The sequence below is a fragment of the Ursus arctos genome, unplaced genomic scaffold (genome assembly GCF_023065955.2).
Source record: "Ursus arctos isolate Adak ecotype North America unplaced genomic scaffold, UrsArc2.0 scaffold_4, whole genome shotgun sequence".
Lineage (NCBI taxonomy): Eukaryota > Metazoa > Chordata > Mammalia > Carnivora > Ursidae > Ursus > Ursus arctos.
The window spans coordinates 51,900,471-51,923,043 of NW_026623056.1; the positions used below are offsets into that span (position 1 = coordinate 51,900,471).

A 22,573-nucleotide genomic window follows, 5' to 3' on the forward strand; every position below is an offset into this window, starting at 1 on the left:
TGCATGACCATGCAGGTGGTGGCTAGAAAATGTTGCTAGCTATTTCTGACACACTTACTTAAAAAGTGATGGATTTCTCAGTTTTTTCTCTTTTAGTATACTTTAAGGAATACTTTAAAGACTCTTCCTTCTAGCTCTATACGAATTTTTTTTTTTTTTGAAATGAAAAGAATTAAGCTGTGGTAGACAAAAATCAGGAGATAAATCAGCCAAAGAATGTATGTGGAAGGGTCTAGTCTAATGGGACAATAAACAAATCTTAAAAGAATAAAAGAAAGTGAGTCTCCTTTGATAGCAAAACAGCTGCTATTACCAAAAAATGTAATCTAGGTAGGAACTGGAGAATGTGGGTTGGGCACCTTTAGGTCTTAAATCAAAGAAAAACTGATTTATTAAATAAGCATCTTTAGACAACCTGCTCTTTTTAAAATCTCTCTCTCTCAACACATCCTCCCTACTCTTCCACACCCAGCACAGGAGCCATTCTGTACTTTTATAGACAACAGCTGATTTTATAATTGAACTTACTCATAAAGCAGCACTGTTTTGATAAATTGACTCAGCTTAATTCACTGAAAAATACATTTGCCTTTTTTTTGCAGCCTCTGAGACAGTTATGACAACACACTCTAGCTGTGTTCACATTTTTATGTTATTGTGTTATGGGCCCAGGTTGACACACAATTTATATACGCTCCTGTGTTAGGTTTGTTCATACCCTCTCTGGAACATGCAGTGGTATAGTTGTCTCCTGAAAGGTCTGGAAAACAGCTCAGCGTGTTCCTGTAACTTATTTTTTAGGAACAAAATATAAAAATTCTTAAACTTGCAAAATGCATCCATATCGGACAGTCAGTTAGATGTGTTTATTTTGGGGCCATCATACAGCTATCATAAAATTGTGTTTAAATTAAACTAATTACTCTTTCTCATTAAATCTAAGGTGATAATCTTAGATCTTTTATTCAAAGCAATTCTACTGAAAATAACTAATTTTCTCAGTGCTTTGATAACTGCTTTTGCAAACTTGTGAAGGTGAACCAAGGGAATAGACATGGTTTTATTTCATGCTTCACTCTATGAGAGCCTTTAGAACACTGGACTCACTCTTGATCTTTCTGGGTTGATCTTCATAAGGTAGGAGAGAAATATACTATAGTTAGTAAAACTTAGAAGGGAAAAGCCTCTAAACTACCACTTACTATGAAATATGTAGGACACTATACAGTTATAAAAAAAATAGACAAACCCAGCCTTAGAAGACTGAAAAGCACAGTATGTTTCTCCCTCTCCCTCCCTGATAACCCCCTTCTTATGGCAGTCACACCTGACAAGAATTCACCAAATGACATCATTGGTTATTTCTGCAAATAATGTTAACAACATCAGGCATCAACAGTTAAATAAAGTAACAATATGATCCATAGAGTTGAATATAATTATCTAACAATATTCATGTCAGTTTGGAAGCTATTTGATCACAAAACATGAAAGAAAGTTCAACTATTTCTTTTCATTTACCATCAAACTCTAAATACATCATTAAGGAAGCCACACCTGGGCAAATTCCTTTGGATTAAGTTCATGAACACTTCCCAAATACTGTTGTACAAAGTTACACATCCATGCTGAGTTATTTACCATTGTGTAGTGATAATCTGCAGTGGGCCAGGGGTTTATTTGCAGGTTATTCAGAGAGGAGCTATGAGGCATAATTTTAAAATCCAGGTTGGAAGCATAAACAAAAGGTGTGTGCCCGTAGTCTGAACAGGAGACTGCAGTTTGTGAAGTGATGTCTGGAGAATCAGAAGAGAGGGTAGTAGAGAGGATATCTTTCATTTTAGAAATGCTGAGGCACAAAACACAAGTGCTTGTAGTACTTTCATACATGAAACCCTTTCTCCTGTATGTGCATCATGTGTAAACGTAAAGTCTGTATACTGCTGACTATCCGTCTCTGGTGTCCAATGAGTAGGACTCCAATTCTTCTAATATCACTGTGACAGAGAAAAAGAGATAGACATGGGGATGGGGGAGGAGAGAGAATATGAACATTTAGATCTGGTAAGTACAAGGAGACAGGAAATGAAGATTTGCATATGGTAAATATTTACCAAGTCAGATTTGCTTTATGAATTTAACAAAAAGTATATAGCTGGTAAAATGAGAGTTTAAGTAGATATAAGTGAACAGACTTTGTTACATTTTTCTTCTCCCTGGTGCCAAATAATATATCTAGTCTACCTCAAATTTAAGGATACAAAGAAAAATTTCAAATTCAGGTACAAACATAATGTTCAGACACTCCATAGACCTAAATGGAATACAATTTGTAAAAAGATTTATTTATTTATTTTAGAGAGATAGAGAAAGAGAGAGGAGGGGCAGAGGGAGAGGGAGCAAATCTCAAGCAAACTCCCTGCTGAGCATGGAGCCTGACGTGGGGCTTGATCTCACGACCCTGAGATCATGACCTGAACTGAAATCAAGAGCTGGACGTCTAACCAACTGAGCCACCTAGGTGCCCCAGGTATACACTTTAGATAATGACATAAATTTTCAACAATATTAGCAAAATAATATATAGGGTAGAAGGTATAATGTGGACTGTATCTGAGCCCTATGGTCATTCAATAATCTGAATAAAATGCCGTTGTATTATGTTGAATTATATGAAATTGCCATCACTATTTCAAAATAATGGCAATTTCATATGATTCAACCAACTAGTTTTAGTATTTACCTTTTATTCTAAAAAATGATTTTATTTATTTATCTGACAGAGAGAGAGACAGCCAGCAAGAGAGGGAACACGAGCAGGGGGAGTGGGAGAGGAAGAAGCAGGCTCCCAGTGGCAGCAGGGAACCCGATGTGGGGCTTGATCCCAGAACCCTGGGATCACGCCCCGAGCTGAAGGCAGATGCTTAACCAACTGAGCCACCCAGGCACCCCTAGTATTTACCTTTTAAGCACATGTTGAACATTTTACTGCACCCAGGCAAGGAATAATTTTTGAGACAATGGAAAAATGTCCAACTTGTGTAATATAGAGAAGGAGCTCTGAAATTACATGATGATAATGTACTATTATAATTATTACATTTGATGAAGGTAATAGGAATCGATCATGCAAGATTAGCACATGTGAGTCATAAGTAATTTGCTTAGGTAAACTGTGCTGATGTAAAGTCTAGGATGTGAATGAGAGTGTATTCATTTCAGAAAGCATTTACAAATTTTTAAAATAGCTATTTGAATTAAACATATTCTTCCAAAGGAAAATAGTTAAAAGTGTAATGTTCAATTTCCACTAGAGCGATAATCAGAAACGGTGAGGAAAGATGTGGAAATGCCATACTGGCATTAGGAAATGTAGTTGAATCATGGTGTTGCTGATCCAGTATTTGAATTTGTAACCTCCTAAGTGGACTGCTAAACATAATAAAAAACCCAGGACCACTTACTCAATGCTCATTCTTGAAATTAGGTCAAAAGTCGTAAACCCTGCTGCCATGAAGTTATTCTTGTACTGCCCCATCTTTATAGAATCCAGCCAGTCACCGACTGTGACAAACAAAGGATATTCTGGAACTTCACCAGGGGATTCTGGCATTCTACAAGAAAAAACCCATGGAGACCATTTAAAAGTCAGATAAAGCAAAAAGTAACAACTTCCTTTCTTTCCTTTTACAACATCCTTACCTGTAATGTTTTCATAGTCCATTAAAAAAAGTCTCTAATTTTCCATTATATTCAAATCAGCTGCTTTTATCTGGTCGGTTTCATTTGTCAGTTGTCTTTTTCTGCTTTTTGCCACTAACTAGGTTTTATACTAGACATATCTTGAGAAAACCCACGTCTTGCGAACTGCTATTTACGTTTTCCTCTTGCATACAATTGTTTTCAAACCTGAGGAATAGTCCAGTCCTCATCCCCAAAGGACAGTAAGTAGCCACAGGCTGTTTACTCTTAGTCTTTCTAACCTGCCACCGAATCCTTGCCCTTTTGCCTTTTTTACATTTGCTAAGATAGTCCCTTCTCCTTTTCACAGTGAATTTGTTGATCAAGACTCCATTTATTTATTCTCATTCAACAAGAATTTATTATTTATTAAAAAATAATTTCTGTTGTTCCAGCGCTCAGTTGCATGAATAAGATTTACATACATCCAAGCCTAGGGTAAGACAGCCCAAAGCACAGATATTAATATGGCAAGAAACAGAGCAAAATCAATGCAAGGTTGGGTTAACAAGAAAAAAGAATCCAGCATTGATGGATCTTAAAGTAAGTGATACAGACATCTGTATTTTTGTTCCTAATATCTAATGGAAAGAGCATTGCAGTTGGGGATATTTTTGTAGGTTTTGGTTTTTTTATTTTCAAGAGGGCTGGGGTGGGGGGAGAGGGAGATGAGAGAGAGAGAGAATCCTAAGCAGGCTCCATGCCCAGCACAGAGCATGACGTGGGGCTCGATCTCACAATCCTGAGATCATGACCTAAGCCGAAATCAAGAGTCGGACACTTAACCAACTGAGTCACCCAGGAGCCCCATATTTTTGCACTTTTAATATAAAAATAATATAAAGGTATTATTTTGGAAAGGCTAACAGATGTGTGTGTATTCATACATAAATACATACATATATATGTATATGTATATATGTACATATATATACAGAGAATAGTTTCATATAAGCTAAAGATAGAATAAACATGGAAGTACCTTTAGAAATTATAGTAAAATTAACTAAGAATTGTGTATTTAACTGATTCTGGCAATAAACTATATTATTCTCCTTACAGAAATACATGAAAATTGTTAAAAATATTTTATATGGTTTTACAAATTACCTGGCAGTAAAAGTGCTTTTATAAGTATGTTATTAGCCCTCTAGGGTAATAAACACATCATTTAAAAATTATTAGGACTAGAGTTTATATTAAATAGTAGAGCAGTAACCTTTTTTATGTTTGGTGTTTGAGTCAAATCAGTATTTTCTAAGTAATGAAAATATTCCCATTAGAAGTGAATCATTGGGGGCGCCTGGGTGGCACAGCGGTTAAGCGTCTGCCTTCAGCTCAGAGCATGATCCCGGCGTTATGGGATCGAGCCCCACATCAGGCTCCTCCGCTGTGAGCCTGCTTCTTCCTCTCCCACTCCCCCTGCTCGTGTTCCCTCTCTTGCTGGCTGTCTCTATCTCTGTCAAATAAATAAATACATCTTTAAAAAAAAAAAAGAAGTGAATCATTGAATTATTTTTATTAGAATATTGAAGGTTAATCCAAATTTCATTTACTTTACTTTTAATTTTTCATAAAATTAAAGAACGGAAGAGTCCATACAGACTTAACTAGATCTACAGTTTTAACATTCATATTTGGAATACTTCATTATCATAGTATTTACCACTGATATTTGAACTATTTCAGCTTTAATTAGAAACCGATAGTATATGAACACATATGATGAAACCACATGAAATAAGAATTCCTCCATTGTGAAGCAGAAATTAGAGTGCATGCTATATAACTCTGGTATTGTTCTGTTAAAAATATGAGAATGGGAGTTAGGCTGTAAGGTTAGTGCATAAGGTGAAACATAAAAATCTCTAATAATAAAATTACCCATAAAAATCCTTTAAATTACTCTTAAATCACCAGGCCCTCGGTCTTTAGGAACACAAAACTCAGAGACATTCTGCATGGCCATCAACTTGTACACTGTACAACTCTTGAAAACTCTGAAAGGGGTACCTTGGAATTTTTCAGGACAGAGTCCCCACTAAAGGCCCCAAGTTTGTGTCTTTGGTTTTTCTTTGATTGCTACACTGACTTCCCTGTTTCTAAACTGGAGTCTAGTTGAAGATGGGGATGAATGTGGAGACAGATAATGAGGAAAAAATAGGTTTCTTTTTTTCTTTTAATATAGAATTTAAATTTGCATAAATTATATGCATGTATCTTGTGACTATGTAGTGCTCCATATTGAGTCTGGTAATCCTTAACAGTGACTTGTGTCCTTTTTACTAGTACTCAATTCTGTTATTATATTTCCAATTGGGAGGCCGTTAAGAGCTACATGCTCTTTTCTTGTACAATAAATTGCAATGCTATTTTGATTGTGGGCTGATTCATTCCAATTAATACCAGAATGATTTGTGATTTGACCCTAACAAAGATCAGTTATGTCCAATGGTTGAAAACCTATCATAAATACTTTATTATTGCTATATTTGTTATTTCCTAGAGATGTTCATATCCATAAGTATTATAAAATAAGCAAAAATTCATATAAGATAATAAAACAATAAAGGTATCCACTGCAGAGTTAAATAGGATTTTTAATTAGAGCATTTCTCCAAGTCTTCACTATTCTAATGTACAGTGTGAACATACAAGAGAACTAGCAATAGCATCTGCATTATTTTCCTAAATTATCTGACCAGTTTCTATAAAGCATACTTTAACAAATACTGCTGTAGTAAATTCACTAGGTTTAAATATCAAAATGACCATGGTACCCTTACTGCTTATTAACATAAAGCTACACATGCTAGAAAACGGAATGTCCTATTTTAAAACAAGGTGGTTCCCATATCTTTAATTACTTGTCAAAGAAGTTTGTTGAGACTGAACAAAATTAAAAGAATGTATTTAAGTGACTTTCCCTTCATACTGCTATGCCATACTTGATACGCAGACAGTGTCAGATGACTTCCACTTCCCTCTCCTGAGAGAACTCTGGAATAACTCTCGAGCTTTCACAATTTCATATAATTGGTGAATGGAAATGTAATTTGCTAATTTTATGTCCTTAGTACAGAAAGGTCATGGAAGGACATCCTATATACTAAATGACTTAACCGGCCTATTTCTCTGTTGAAAAGCATTCACTCTTTGCTCCCAGAATGTTTCAATACCATAATTCCCTTTCTCTCCACACATCTTTAGTAACCTAGTTACTCTTTGGCCTTTCTATGACTGCATTGGCAGTTGATTTAGTAAGGTCAGGGTCCCCTCATTGTTCACAGCCACTGGGCAATAACTTTTCTTTCACCTTATCTTATAACGAAGTTGAAAAATGCTGCTATTTTCTGGCTTCGAGGGCTGGGTACCATCACCTTCACATGAATTCTCTGGAATATTACCTAATAAACAATAAATGCCCTTTCTTATCAACCATGTACAATGATAAATTCAGTCTGCTATTTGCTGAGCACATAGAAATTTGTGCTATTTGGTGATTAGTGGGAGCTGCCCACCTGAGAAATGTCTTTACAGCAAAATCTGCAGCTCACATTGAGAAAAGTACATATTGTAGAACAGAAGGTCAAGGGTCTACTACTTTCCTCAGGAAAATGAGGAAGGGGTAAACCTGGAAATTCTAAATGTATAAATGATGGTCAATTTAGATTACAGAGAGGGCTGGAGTATAGGTAGAATATAATGACACAGTTTAAGGTTCAATAAATATATACTTGTAATACATCAAAATATATAAAAATGAGTAGCACTGATAGAGCCAATGATTTTTTACTCTGAGACCTTTGAACTCACAAGAGTACTAGTCTTTTTTTTTTAGATTTATTTATTTATTTTAGAGAGACAGCACACCTGCAGGGGTAGGGCAGAGAGAGAGAGAGAGAGAGAGAGAGAGAAAATCTCCAGCAGACTCTCTGCTGAATGCTGAGCCCCACGTGGGGCTTGATCTCAGGACCCTGAGATCATGACCTGAGCTAAAACCAAGAGTCGGATGCTTAATTGACTGAGCCACCCAGGTGCCCCAGTATTAGTCTTTTAATTTGGAAGTTCTTATATAGGTAATTAATAGATATTGAAATTGCCAGTAAAAAGCAAGAAGGTTTTTATCCTCCAAAGTTTTCCATGTTTTGAATTTATCATGCAAATGTAATAGTAACAGATTCATTAAAAATGATTCAAGAAAGGTTATACTTTGAGAAACACTATTGCAAAGTAAGATCTTGTATTAATATGAAGCCATGACATGCTTAAAGTCTTTTCTCTTGTTACAATTCTAACATAACTTTTTTCCCCTAGCTCTTACATTTATATGTGATTAGGTTCATTCTATTTTATATTGCCTTTATTTCAGTTATTTATTAATACTTTTCATGTTTCAGTAGTATTCATAACTAATAATCAAATGAGTGTATAATGTTCTATATATTGATGCTTAATAATTTAATTCCCTGAAGTTAGGCTCCTAGGTGGCTAGCAACATTCTTTTATTACAGATGATTATGCAATCTTATAGCATGTATCTTTTTGCTTCAGTTGAATTACTTCTTTGGGAAAAATCCATAAGCCAGAAGAATTTTTTGAAAGAATAACTTAAAATTCCCTAATGGCAGGGACCATATCTCACATATCTTACTATTTTCCATAGGTCTTAGCACAATGCTGAAAGTATTATAGCAATTTATTAAATAAGTGATGATTCAGACTTGAATATTCTCTATAAAAAAGTTTGGTCCATGACATAACGGCTGACTTACGATGAATCATCTGTTTTCATTTAGTTTCCTAAATTGAGAGTAAGTGCCTATTGATGGTGTTTGCTTATCCCTGCCTTTGTAGGTTGCAGAGTGGAGAGAGAGAGAGGCAGCTATAGGTGGGATGAGGTAGCCCAAGGTGAAGGGACCTAGAACCCACAGGAGCAGTGTTCAACTTATTCAATATAACTGCTTTTACATGCATTTCTGCTCTCATAACTCAGGGATCACACTTCACACTATTCAGTTAATCCATAAATAATATAGAAACTACATAAGCTTTGAAGGGAGAATTTGTTTAATCAGATACAAAAGAAAGCATTGCCTTCTCCACAGTTAGGCTGAATAGTAAACTTGAGCACGAGTTAAATTAATAAAAGAAATTTGATATTCTTCTTAAAATTTTAAAGTATAATTTTCCTCAAAATGCTATAAAATCTCAAATGCATAGAACCATACCATATATTCTGCGACTATTTTATGCTTGTGGGCAATATCTCATGGTTCTAAACGATCTGACCCTCCACAGTGTTAAATTGGGAGAATGAATTATTTTTCATCAGCCTTTTATTTTCAGTAAGTCTTCAAGTTTTTTTTAAATTGATATGATTATTTAATTCTCATAATAAGGATGATAACTAGCAGAAAGTAGGAGGGAATGAAAATTTTTAAATTGTAGATGTGTTTGAACATAAGGAGGGATAGACACAGAGTAGGAATAATACCGCTTAAAAATCTCCCATAATTCTGAGTACCTGGCACATTGTCCCTACAGCCAGAGTGACTGATCACTGAACCTCAAGGAAAGCCTATTTTTGTGAGAAACTAATGTAAGGACAGAAATGGATTTCTTACCACATGCTAACCACAATTCATCGGCAGTGGTTGTCAAAATATGGTCTGAAAAAGGACGCTATAGCAGCATCTGGCTCATTGGGTGATGATTAGTAATGTCTGCCGGCAGCATCTGGGCTCATTGGGAAGAGTGTTGTGATGATTAGTAATGTCTGCCGTCACAAGGAAAAGAAGGGAAGCATAGATTTGCCAACACTGGAAAAATTCAATCTACAAAATGCCTGAGGATGTAATTCTGGAACTGTGTTACTCCCATATTTTCCTCATTTTTCTATTTTGTTGTAGTTACTACTTTCTTTTTTTCCAAGTAATGTTCTTCAAGTGGCTGAACATTGTAGGATGATGTTGAGGGGATATATTGACTGTGTTTGCTACTTATTCCCATGAATGAGGGCATATACTCTACATCCTTGTGTTTGCTTAGTAGAACAGAAAGTAACAGGCTGTGCTCCACTACAAACTCTTTTGGCGATTTTATTTTTTTATTTTTTAATTTTTTTTAAAGATTTTATTTATTTATTCGACAGAGATAGAGACAGCCAGTGAGAGAGGGAACACAAGCAGGGGGAGTGGGAGAGGAAGAAGCAGGCTCCTAGCGGAGGAGCCTGATGTGGGGCTCGATCCCGTAACGCCAGGATCACGCCCTGAGCCGAAGGCAGACGCTTAACCGCTGTGCCACTCAGGCGCCCCTGGCGATTTTAATATACCCCATCTATGAAGTTGGATTAGTCCAGAAAAATTCTATGTGGAAATGTAAAAAAAAATGTACTTTTCCTATAATCATATTTCTTTGTTTTTCTTAATTTTATTTATTTATTTGACAGAGAGAGAGAGACAGCCAGTGAGAGAGGGAACACAGGCAGGGGGAGTGGGAGAGGAAGAAGCAGGCTCACAGCGGAGGAGCCTGATGCGGGGCTCAATCCCGTAACGCCGGGATCATGCCCTGAGCCGAAGGCAGACGCTTAACGACTGAGCCACCCAGGTGCCCCCTATAATCATATTTCTGAAACAGTGCTGTGTTGGGAAGAATCTTGCCATTTTGCATGATTGTATACTATGTGGTGGAAAGAACAAGGGCTTTGCAGTGGGAGGACCTTGTTAAAATGCCCAATCCACTAATTACTTGCTTTACTCTTTGAGTCTCTCTTTCCTTATCTGAGGGATGGAGATAATAATAGTGTGGATTAAATGACCTTACAGATAAAGGTACCTAGTACAATAACTGAAAAACAGTAGGCTTTCAACCAATGGCAATAATAGTTATTATTGATGATATATATTGGAATTTTTATCAGGATTAGTATTGGTATTAACATCAGTATTACCATTAGCTTGTGCCAACAGCTCATGTGAATTAAATTTAGTTTTCTAACAGGTAGAAGTTTCACACTTCCTGACTAATATTTAATATTCTGTCTTCCTTCCACAAAGTTTTACTAATCAATCAATTATAACACTGATTTTGGCTAGCCATTCATTTCTCTCTCATGGAAAATACCACGAAAAGTTCTAGTTACAGAACTTAAAACAAGTTGTCTATGACCTGGTATAAACAACCAGGCAAGTGCTCATTATCTATAGCCTAGACAGCGTTGAGCAAGATCTTCTCCAAATGAATGGAAAATTCATACCCAATTGTTGAAAGTTACTACCCTCAGAAGACAGCATTTAGGTGCTTTATGAATTGGATGAAGGAGGTAGTACCATTTAGTCTTAATGTTTACTTGTGGTTCTCTAAAGCAGAGGTTCTTCATTATGATACTGGTTTGAACTTTCCCCTACCTTCATGATTCACACATTACTGGTAGCCAAGTACTTGAAAGTTCAACAATAGATTTATGTGTACTATGGAAAGAGGTGGTTCCAGTTCCTAAAAGCTAAAATATTTTAAGATCCCTAACTATGACCCAGTGGGTAGTGAGAATATTCCTAAGTGTCTTGACCTGGGCAGAGCATGATTTCTGAAGTGATTAATTATCATGGACTGGTTCATCTGGTCAATTGCTGCCTATTCCTGGATGCCACTTTTTTAGCTGAAGTCATCAAAGAGCCCATAATCTGTAAAAAAATTTTTGTCAGTGCTGGGGATCTACAGCAGGGACTGGAGAGAAGTGTTATTTTTTAAAAGATTTTATTTATTTATTTGACAGAGACAGAGACAGCCAGCGAGAGAGGGAACACAAGCAGGGGGAGTGGGAGAGGAAGAAGCAGGCTCATAGCGGAGGAGCCTGATGTGGGGCTCGATCCCAGGACTCTGGGATCATGCCCTGAGCCGAAGGCAGACACTTAACAACTGCGCCACCCAGGCGCCCCAGAAAGAAGTGTTATTTTCCCCTTACATGGCCACACTGTCCAAAAAGGCTTTGGCCAGCTGACTTCGCCTTAGTGCTGCAGTGTGTGGAGGAATCAGGGGTGGGAGTTGAAGAGGTTGGAGAATTAATATGTAGAATAATGTGGGAGGGGTGAGGAAGGTCGGGCTGGGTGAAGGGACACTCATATAGTCATCAATCTACTTTATGCTATTAAAGCACTGGACCTCAGATGTAACCCTGGCTCCATGGGAATATGCTTGACTTGGGGTTGAGAGTAGCTATGGCATTTATCATGAAGGTCAGGAGAAAGGGAGTGAGAGGTGTTTCAAAGGTCATGGCCAGGCCCTGCTCCTGATGCTATTCTCCACATAGACTTGGCCTCAAACTGGGCCTTTTCTCCCAGGGGCTGTGCACCATGTGACAGCTTCAATACTTCTTTAAAAAGCAGGTTATAAGGCAACATTGTAGAATGAATAAAAATAAAGGTGGTTTGAAATTCACGTTTATGAAAGGATGACTGTCTTTTTAATAAGGCACTTTTGCAAATTATTTTTAAGTCAATTAGATTTAAAATTATACTTATAATATTGCTACGTTCACTTATACATCCACATACTTTCTTGAGTTGGACAGAAGGTAAGAACTGTACAGAGCTCTGAATATTCCCACGGGAGTGTGCCAGGCACAAGAATATCAGCATTATTTGGAACAGCTGCTCCAATGAAAGCTTTCTCTGATCAACATTTTTTTCTATTGGGTGTTCTGTCTTGTGAGAAGAGAAATTGCAGATACAAGATTTATAAAATTTCTTTTTTTTTTTTTTTTTTAAAGATTTTATTTATTTATTTAACAGAGATAGAGACAGCCAGTGAGAGAGGGAACACAAGCAGGGCAGTGGGAGAGGAAGAAGCAGGCTCATAGCAGAGGAGCCTGATGTGGGGCTCGAACCCAGAACGCCGGGATCACGCCCTGAGCCGAAGGCAGACGCTTAACCGCTGTGCCACCCAGGCGCCCCAAGATTTATAAAATTTCTAATATGCTAGTATAAAGTTATTGAGCTGTGGGTTTTGCAGCTTTCCTCATTCCCCCTTTGTTGCCTTAATTTCTTCCCCTCTTACTATTCTGTCAAGAGAAAGGATAAAAGCTTCTCAGGTGAATTGTTGAGAAAAAAGCAATTAGAGTGGAATAAAAACCACGGGGACCTAGTGGATGAGAGAGTTATGTCAGTATAGAAGTGTGAGACAACCCTGGGAGGCTGGGGATACTCAAGAGTCTAATAAGAGTACAGGCAAGTTTAATCAGAGTTGCTGTGGATTATACACTTAAACTCCTTTACCTGTTCGAGAGATAAATGGGCGGAGAGATTGAAATTCTACTCTTTGTCATGTTTCCTTAATCCAACATCACACTATGATAGAGACTGGGCTTTGGGACTTGGGGGATGGTCAGTGCCACTGTTTTATAAGCATAAAACAAAGCACACATCCTTCAGCTAACATCGTTATCCCTCATACCATGTCTCTTCCCTTTAAACAGTCTCAGTTCTCTGGGATCAGGGACAGGGTGGGTGGATGGCATTGGAGGTGAAGGGGTTGACGAGGTAATCTGCTCAGGCTGCTGTGAAATAAGAATGGTGATAGCGGTTCAGGCATGGTACCCGTAGAATTCTGTTTTCCTTTGTTTCTCCAAGAAAAGTATTTATTAAAGGCAAAAAACACCAGCACATAGATCTTTGTCAGAAACAAGGATAGCAAATCAGTCACAGAAACTTCCATTTGGTCTCCCAGATATTAGACTTCAGAATCGAATCAAACTGCCAACTTTATATAAAGTATCCAACTCTTGCCCATGTATGGCGGTGCCATCACTGACTTGCCATGCACTGGCCTGTCCACAGAAGACTGCACATCCCATTAAACCATACACTTCTGGCCTCGCGACATAAGCCCTCATGTTGACTTTACCTCTGGATCATTTTGACTTTTTGGCATTTTCTCATCTTAAAGTCTTTATCAGTATTTTCCAGCTATGATAAACATTCATAATCTTGAAAAAGCAGGAAAGAAATTGTTTTATCTGCTTTTCTTCAAAAAGAAGGCTCTTACCTGCTTGCTTCTACAGCCATAGAACAGTTAGAGAGCTCTGCTGGTGGGCACTGGCTGTGGGGTCCGTTAACCCTATACCACAATGAGAGGCCCAGATTAAATGAGTTCAGTTTATAGATAACCAAAGTTCTTTTCCATTACCACACACTCACTGCATCAGCTCTGTCTCTTCAATGTCAACACATGTCCATCTCTTCAATAAAACATATAAAAACAAAAACCAAGAAACATTTTCTGTAACTACTTCTCTTTCCCTTCAGAGACAGGCTCCTGAGTACTTTTCTCTCTGACCTCATATTTATTCCTGCTCCATTGCAATCTGTCTTACACACTTTTATTCAAATGCTCTTGCTAAGGCTGCCCATAAAAACCTGACCACTTTGCTGCTAAATTCAAGGGACCCACTTCACTTCTCATCTTGCTGAAGCTTTGTGAAGACTCGGACATTACACTCCTTGAAACTCTCCCCACTTTTGACTTCTATGACACTGCTCTTTCCCGGCTTTCATAATATTACCAGTCTGGCTCTTCTTTCTTGGTCTCCTTTGGGTACTCTCCTTCAGCTCATTTCTTAAATCTTGGTGTTCCAGAGAACACCCTAACCTCTTTCCTTCTGTTAATTTTCATACCTTATAGTCTCCATGGGTCATCTCAACTATGTGGGAATCTTCAGCTATCGTCTCTATGTTGATGATCTTCAAATCTTTAGCCCAGATCTTTCCACCTGAGGTTCAACCTAAAAATATAACTGCCTGTTGAACATCTCCACCTACCTGCCCCACAGGCATCTTCAGTTCAGCTTACTTGAAATGGTCTCATTTCTATTCCAAAACCCTATCCTTCTTCTCTCTCTTAGCGGTAATATTATCGGCCAGCTTGTGTAAGAAAGTAACTTGACAGAATCCTTGACTCTTTTCTCTCCTCCCCACTCCATATTCAATCAATGACCAAGACACATTGTTCTCCTTGCCTGAGAACAAATCCATCCTCTTACCCGCTGACCCCAAACTTATTCCCATTTCATGAGTTAGGTATTAATTTTTTCTAGTTTGGGTTTCTGTAAACGTACAACTGTCTCTGTTTCTAGTCTTGTTCCTTGTTTTCACTCAGTCTAAATCAGCTCTAGAGTGATCTCTTAGAAATGCAAATGTGATCCTGCCATTCACTTGCTTAAAATCCTTCACTGAGTGCCCTTTTATGATAAAATCCTAAGTCGCCCTCGTCCTTTACTGCTTCCTCCATTGGACTGCTTTAGGGAAGATGGGCTAGAGTAATAGTTTAATCTCTAGCTATTTCATGCTTGGCTTCACTTTACTGAGGCTGCCAATTAGTGATTTAGAGGTGAACTCTTATGTGCTCTGCAGTGAACTGAGGCCTGCTTAAGTAGTCCTTGAAGAGCCTTTGGCCTTATTATCACAAAAAAACCTGCACTGACTTGAACCTGTGACCTACAGTTGAACATCTGTATATCCTGTTGGCCGTCCCCTGAGTCAGGAAAGTGAGTTTTGGAAATGCTTTAGTTATTTCTAAGTCCAATTTGGCCTAAATACATATATTCTCGATTTGATAATATTTTAAATGTAATCTTTTCAGAAATAGGTAATAGTGTTTTTTTCCCTTCTACTCTCCCCTTCTTATAATTGCTTTTTAGAGAGAGGTGAGTAGATCTTCTCAACTCTACTGACTTTTATAAAATGGTATATGAGTGCCTTAATTTTCTTGTCTTGTCATCTGTCTTTTTCTAGTTTTAGAAATGGAAAGTAACAACAGCTGGGTGTGATCATATCAGCGGGGAAACATCCTCACTCCTGGCTGATTCACAAATTGCCCCTGTCTTGCTTGCCATTTCAAACAGAGGGACAGAGCATAGACTGGACAAGAAAATTAAAGAAGCTGTGATACACACAAATTCTACTTACAGAGGATAAGGCAGGATCGGTAAATAAAGGATATACGAACACCAAAGACCCCCACGAGAAGAAAATATAACAAAAGCAACTCAGAAAAATTAGATATGGAGAGGACAAAAGGAGAACCTGTTTTTTTAAAGACAAAAAAAACCATTAACTGTTGCTTTTTACAGCTGATAAATAAAATATGGTTTGTATAACATATTCTAAAAGGTTGGCAACTAGACAGTTATCACGGTAAAGTCTCTCCTCTCTACCTGTTAGTACTGTCTACAGCCTGAGGGAAATGATTATCAAGGGGAAAAAATCAACACCAAGCATCTTACACGAGGATGTCCTCCACCAGGGTGTGAAGGGCACTGGGATTGCGGATCAGTTTGTCAAGGAAGCTGACGATGTCAGTAAATTTTGGTCTGTGGTTTCTCTCCTTCTGCCAACAATGGAGCATCAGCTGGTGTAGAGACGCCGGGCAGCCCATGGGAGCTGGAAGCCTGTAACCTTCTTCAATGGACAGAATGACCTAAATGCAAACACACATGTTAGTCTCTTACTTTTTGGGACCAATAACACAATATATGCTAAGTTATAATTCCTTCTGATACAGGATGTAGAAGCCAAAATATTGGTAAGCATGAAAACTGGTGGGTACAAACAGCCCAAACAAAGGTAAATACAAAAGTTGCAAGTCTCTACATTAATATCCTGTGTGATTTTGCTGGAAAGTCTCAAAACCCAATTAGGGCATCAGAAAGTCAGCATAAGATTGATGAGTTTTGTGCAAACCACGTGTGACATATGTGTTAAGTAAAATTGTACCTCTGCTTGAAGCACTGAACTCCGGAGTCATTTTTTATCCTTTTATAATAATGTTAGTGTGTATTCTTTTGCTGGCTATAATTTCTTCTTTCTTCTTTATTGCCTATTTAATTTCTCTTTGCTTACTTCTGCCTTTCCCTTAGTCTGACCCTAATGTGATTAGGAAGTCGTCTCAGAACTCCTAAGGTCATTCAATCCTTGAAATGCTCTCGGTGGCTGGCTGAAGGCCACACAGCAACAGGAGTATTCAAGCTTGAGTGTCGTTGGGGCCACTCTCCAATAGAACTCTTTGTTCCCTCTGTCCACCATGATAGCAAGTAGTCACATGTGGCTGTTGAGTGCTTGAAATGTGGCTAATAAGACTGAGGAACTGAATTTTGGGTTTTAGTTCATTTAGTTCATGGGTTTAATTCATTAAAATTTAAATTTAAATAGCCACATGTAGCTAGTGGCTACTATATGGGACAGAGAGGCTCTAGGGAAAGGAATCTCTGTAAGAAGCGGAAGTTAGGAGTAACAACATGATGACAATAAGGCGTGTTTTGTTTTGTTTTCGAACTCAGGAAATCATATATAAGATAAGGCAGGAGAGTCATCTATTTCATATATGGGCCACCTGGGAATCTAGTAATAATGCAATATAATCGACTCTGAATTTATACAGCTTATTTTTTGTATGATCAAAGTATTCATGTGACCCTTTATCTTCTTTTTTTTTAAAGATTTTATTTATTTATTTATTTTACAGAGAGAAAGAGAGAGCATGAGCGGGGAGAGAAGCAGAGAGAATCTGAAGCAGACTCTGCACTGAGTGGGGAGCCCAACATGGGGCTCGATCTCACGGCCTGAAACCAAGAGTCAGATGCTTAACCAACTGAGCCACCCAGGGGCCCCATTATGTGACCCTTTATTCTTATATCATCTCTGGGAGAAAGAAAAAGGAAAGGGTTTACTCCACATTTTTGAGGTGGGAAGCTGAGGAACAGACTCATTGTTAAAGACAGGCACAACTCAACCTCACGCCTGCCCTCCATCAACAACAGAAACACAAAAATGCAAGTGCTAAGATTGTTAACCCGAGACCTCTCTTTATTGTAGCATCAGCTACGCACTTTCTGTAATTTGTAAAAACACATCCTAATTTCTTCTTTAATTGACAGTATTTGACAGGACTCTGAAATGTCCATAATTCATGCTAGAGGCAGTTTGCCAAAAGGAGCAATAATATGCCTACAAGAACCTCTTAACTGCTAAGCTTTAGCTTTTTGGTAGCAGGGAATTTCTCATAATCCCATCAGTGTCTGTGACCAGAACAATTTAACCTGTCAGGATAGTAGCATTTTTGCATTCATTTCATGCCTTACTGAACAGGATTTTTTCTTATCTGTTTTCTGATTATTTTTGCTACTAACTAGGCTTGGATTTTAAGACTTTTTGCAACACATTTTAGTAAAACAGGATGTGTGTAAAATGCTTTTTAGAAATCAAAACTACTGTGGCTAGTTCTGAAAAGTAGCCAAGAAAAATAAGATAGAATTCCATTATAAAAAGACTTTAAAATCCCACCCTAGGAGAGCACTCCAGTTGATCTGCTATAGTTACCTAATTATAGGTGCATAGAATCAAATAGATGACAAATGAGGTTATATTTTGAGAAAAAAAAATTAGCTGCTTTTATTGAGTATCTATCATGTGCTAGGTGATTTGCATCTTTTTCTTCATTGACTGCTTATAGTAACTCAATACGATGGTTGTCGTTATCCCTATTCTTTTTTTTTTAAAGTGGAGCCCAACGTGGGACTTGAACTCATGACCCTAAGATCAGAACTGAGCTGAGCTAAGATCAAGAGTTGGATGCTTAACCAACTGAGCCACCCAGGTGCCCCTTATTGGTCCTTATTCTTAAGCAATAAATAAATAAATAAATAAATAAATAAATAAATAAATAAGACTCAGAGAGGTTAAGAAAATTGCCCAAATTCACACAGCATAGATGGCAGACCTAGCATTTAAATTGAGTTCCATTAGCTTCCAAACTTTTTCTCTGACCATTCCCCAGAAATGCTTTTCAGTTCTCATGATAAACCTTCCTTTCCAATTTTATATCAATTAACAGGATTTTAGGAGTGATTTCCATGTTACCTTTTGTCATAGCACCTGGTAATTTGACTTCATTGTTTTTATTTGGATCTTCAATTTTATATTCTGGGTAAATCAAACACATATTTACTTTGCAGTTTGCAAAATGTTATCTCAGCCTGAACAGAGTCATTTCTGAATGCTTTGGAGTCTTGTACACATTTCTATTATTGTATCTATTACATTGTATTGTAACTATTCCTCTGCTTTTCTGCTAAGGCTATACATACTTGAAAGCAGGAATTATGTCTGTAGATTTTACCTTCTCATCATTTAGTATGGTGACTGACACATTAATAAATGTTATTGAACAAAACCAAAGCTATTAGAAGAAATTTCTGGATTTGTTTTGATTGAGCAGCAGATTCTTAGAAAGCCTGAAGTTTTAAACTACCCAAGATGGATTCAAAGTATGAGCATGGCAGCATTGGAAATCCCCTCTGAAGGAAGTATTAATCAAAAATTGGTGCATGAAGGAGCATTCTCCAAAATGATCTCATGAGCTCACTTTGGTTTGCTTGGACAATGAGCCGGTGAGACTGGGGCTTGCTATTCTCCAGGAGAGAAGGACTGGACCTAAACTCAGCTTTCTGTAAGACTGGTGGCTTCCTCCTCCTGTCTAGTGGGGCTACTATTTCCCAGTGGCTTCATGGTCCTTAGCTGACTTTGCTAGATGACAACTGTAAATAATTAACACCCCATGCAGACTGCTTGGTGCCAAGTGGGTTGTTCATATTCTCTTTTGACAAAATGGCTCTCATAATTGTCCTGTAAAAGGAGAGTGGGGTCCCTTGTCTGGAACCTTTATCCCTAATGAGTTCAGCAGTGTTTCTGGCCCCAGCATGCTCTTCTGTGGAGACAGTGGCCTTTTCTTCTTGCTGACCTCTGACTTTTACATTTCTTTAATTCTTTAACTTGTGACCTTGTAAAATTTGTTGAGCCCTGTATCATTTCAGGTGTCATGTATGAAGGGTCCTTGTAGGCTAATAGTAACAACAGTAACAACAATGACAACAGGAGCTAACTATTAGTGAGAGCTCTTGGATACTTTCAGGTACCAGTTCTACATGATTAACATGTATCAACTCTTGTAACCCTCAGAATAACCCTGTGAGGTGCGCATTATTGTTATCCCTATCTTACAGACAAGAAATGTAAATAGAGAGAGGTTTAACTTGCTCAAGATTCCACCCCTAAAAATTCTGGTTTCAAGGAAGCCAAAAGAAGAGATTTAAGCAATCTGATCCACAAAATGGTTAAACGACAACATCTTTCTAATGGATTTTTAAATTTATTCATCCAAAGAGATATATTAACCATTTAACATGTACTATTGAGCATGCTATGTATAAGAGGAAACAAATGGCTAAGAAATATCTGTCTTTAGGAAACATATAATCTAGTGAAGAAGACTGGGGAGTTTGAATACCATAAATGCAGGTAGAACAGGGAGTTAATGGGTGCATGTGGAAGAAGTGCCTAACCTACCCTTGGGAAGGCTTCTCAGAGGAGGTGAGCTGGAGCTTACAGGAAATGTAGAAGGTAGCAGGGTCAACTAGACAGATTGAAGGGAGGAGATGTGATCTGATCAGGGAATGAAAGTAGATTTGTGCAGCTAGAATAGAGCTTTCAAAAAGAGGGATGGCAAGATTTGAGGCTGGACGGTTAAGTAAAAATTATATTTCTTAGGATCATGAATGATTTTGTATGCTACAAATGACTTTTTGCAAAGGGAAAAAGGTTTTGGCAAGTAAATGACATTAAATTTGCCTTTGGGAAGCTCAATCTGGCTTCAGTGTGGAGAGCACATTGGAAGGAGCGGGAGGCCAGGAAGGAGGCTTGCAGTGATTCAGGCAAGAGATCAAGATGGCCTTACTGGAGGCAGTGGCTGTGGGATACATGAAGTGGACTGATTTGATGGAAACACAGGATAGGGTTAAGGTTAAGTGTGGCAGGACAGGTTTTTGACTTGGTCAACTGGTAAAGACAGAGGCCACAGGAGAAGAAACAATGTGGGTGCTGGAGTGATGTTGAGTTCAATTTCGTTTGAGCTTTCTGGTTTCGGATTCAAGTAACATATATAACTTTGAGAGCTTATTATGTGCCACGCTCTGGCCTAGCTCACTTTATTTAGGTCTCAAATTACCTTATTATGTGAGTATGGTTATGCATATTTTATAGGTAAGAAAGCCGAAGCTCAAACTGATAAATAGATTGGGTCAGTATTGCATAGCTAATAATTCCCTGAAAAACAGACTGATATTATCATCTCGATAGCCTCTGGATCATGGTAGTGGAAGTGAACATCAGTCCTGAGTCTTTACCCAGACCCTGACGTTTCCGAATGAGACCCCGAGCCTCTCTCACCGTCTAGTACACTCCATGCTGCCCTCTCGCCTCCCTGCAGATGCCGGCCACAGCCGCGGCTCGTGCTCAGCCTTCTCTGCAGGTTTTTAGATCTATCACCTACAGGATATAGAACTTTATGAGGTTGTCATGCAGACGCCTTAGATTTATTTTGTTCATAACTTACCCCATTCCTCCTTTGGGATTCCCGTCTTTTGCAAAGGGTACCACTGTTCTTCCAGTAACTCAAGGAGTCGTTTGGGTCTCCCTCCTCCCTGAAGCTCAAAAGTAACTGAAGTCGTGCTGATTCTACTTCCTTCATATATTTTAAATATGCTATTTTAAATTCTCCCTCCAAATGATTTCTTTCCCATTTTGATAACAGCCTCCTAACTAGTCTACTTGTCTTCCTTTCCCTTCTCCAATCATCTCCCACAGTGCAGCCGAAGCAATCCTGAGGTCGCGCTGTGATCCCATTCCTCCCATGTCTGAAATTCTGCAGCGGGTGCCTTGAGCCTGGCTCTCAGTCCTCACCTCTGGCTGCATCCAGGCGTTGGCTGTGGTCACTAAAGAACACTCTCACTCTTTCAGCTGGGCGAGCTGGACCCCCTCAGGAGCAGCAACTGCTTCTTTTTCCTGTATGTTCCCAGCATCTAGCACAATGCCTTGTCAAGTACAAAAAAGGAGCTTCAATGGTCACATATGTGATGTAGGAAAACTGTATTTTATGGGCAGCTTGAGAAAACCTATATTAACCTTTATCTTCATAAACATGTCTTTTGTGAGCAGCTTTGTTTTATAGGTATTTTCTGATTTCTTAGTTAAGGACTGACAAGGAGCCGGAAGCATATGGGGTGCTTTGTCTAAAAGACTAATTGAGGTTTGTTGTTTTAGGGTATGAAGGGGTGATAATTAACTAGAGTGAATTTTATAACAGTTTGGTTTATGATAGTTGTAGGCTGTCATCCTTTGGAGAAGAGTTATATAAGGTTAAACCCTTATTTAAAAATGCAAGAAGAAAATTAAAATAAAGTGAAAAAATATGAAAATGACTACAGTAATAATTTCCATGCAGAGGTAGAAGGAATTAGATTCTGTCAGAATTTATTATCTAAAACCTGGCTGGTTATTCTAGATAGACCGTACTGGTTCCTTGTCATTGACACCGCAATTTTTAGCAGCCTAGAATCAACAGAAGGCTCAGTTGGGGCACGTAGCAGACTGTTCTGCTCTTGCTGAATCTGATGAGTTTTCCAATTGTGTTGACAGTTTCTGAATCAAAGCAGGCAATGTGCACCTTTTATTAAATCAGGCAAACAAGAAGTAGACAGTCAATATAAAGACGCTGAGACATCCCTGAACAATACCATTGAACAAGGACTGCTCGGGCTGTGCAGGGAATCACATTTTTATGTTATAAGACTGCTAAGTATCTCCAAAAAGAAGCATATTGAATTTAGTTATTCATACTTTCTTTTAAAAGAAACTGTCTCAAAATTTTAGTCTACTGAAATGTACATTAGTAAATGGAATGTGAAATGATTTTATTTTTATCTTCCCTCTAAATATTTGTCATG

The 22,573-nt window shown here is 38.1% G+C and overlaps 1 protein-coding gene across 1 annotated transcript in view; it reads right to left on the reverse strand.

Annotated features, from left to right (window-relative positions):
* Nucleotides 1-1,463: 1,463 nt before the first annotated feature.
* Nucleotides 1,464-22,573, reverse strand: part of EPHA6 (EPH receptor A6) — an 815,563-nt gene continuing 794,453 nt past the window's right edge. Inside the window, exons 16-18 of the mRNA XM_026491624.4 lie at nucleotides 16,022-16,215; nucleotides 3,465-3,614; nucleotides 1,464-1,997 (exon numbers count right to left, since the gene is read on the reverse strand). Of these exons, the coding sequence (XP_026347409.1) occupies nucleotides 1,883-1,997; nucleotides 3,465-3,614; nucleotides 16,022-16,215 (459 nt within the window). The 3' untranslated portion in view covers nucleotides 1,464-1,882. The remainder of the gene's footprint in view (nucleotides 1,998-3,464; nucleotides 3,615-16,021; nucleotides 16,216-22,573) is intronic.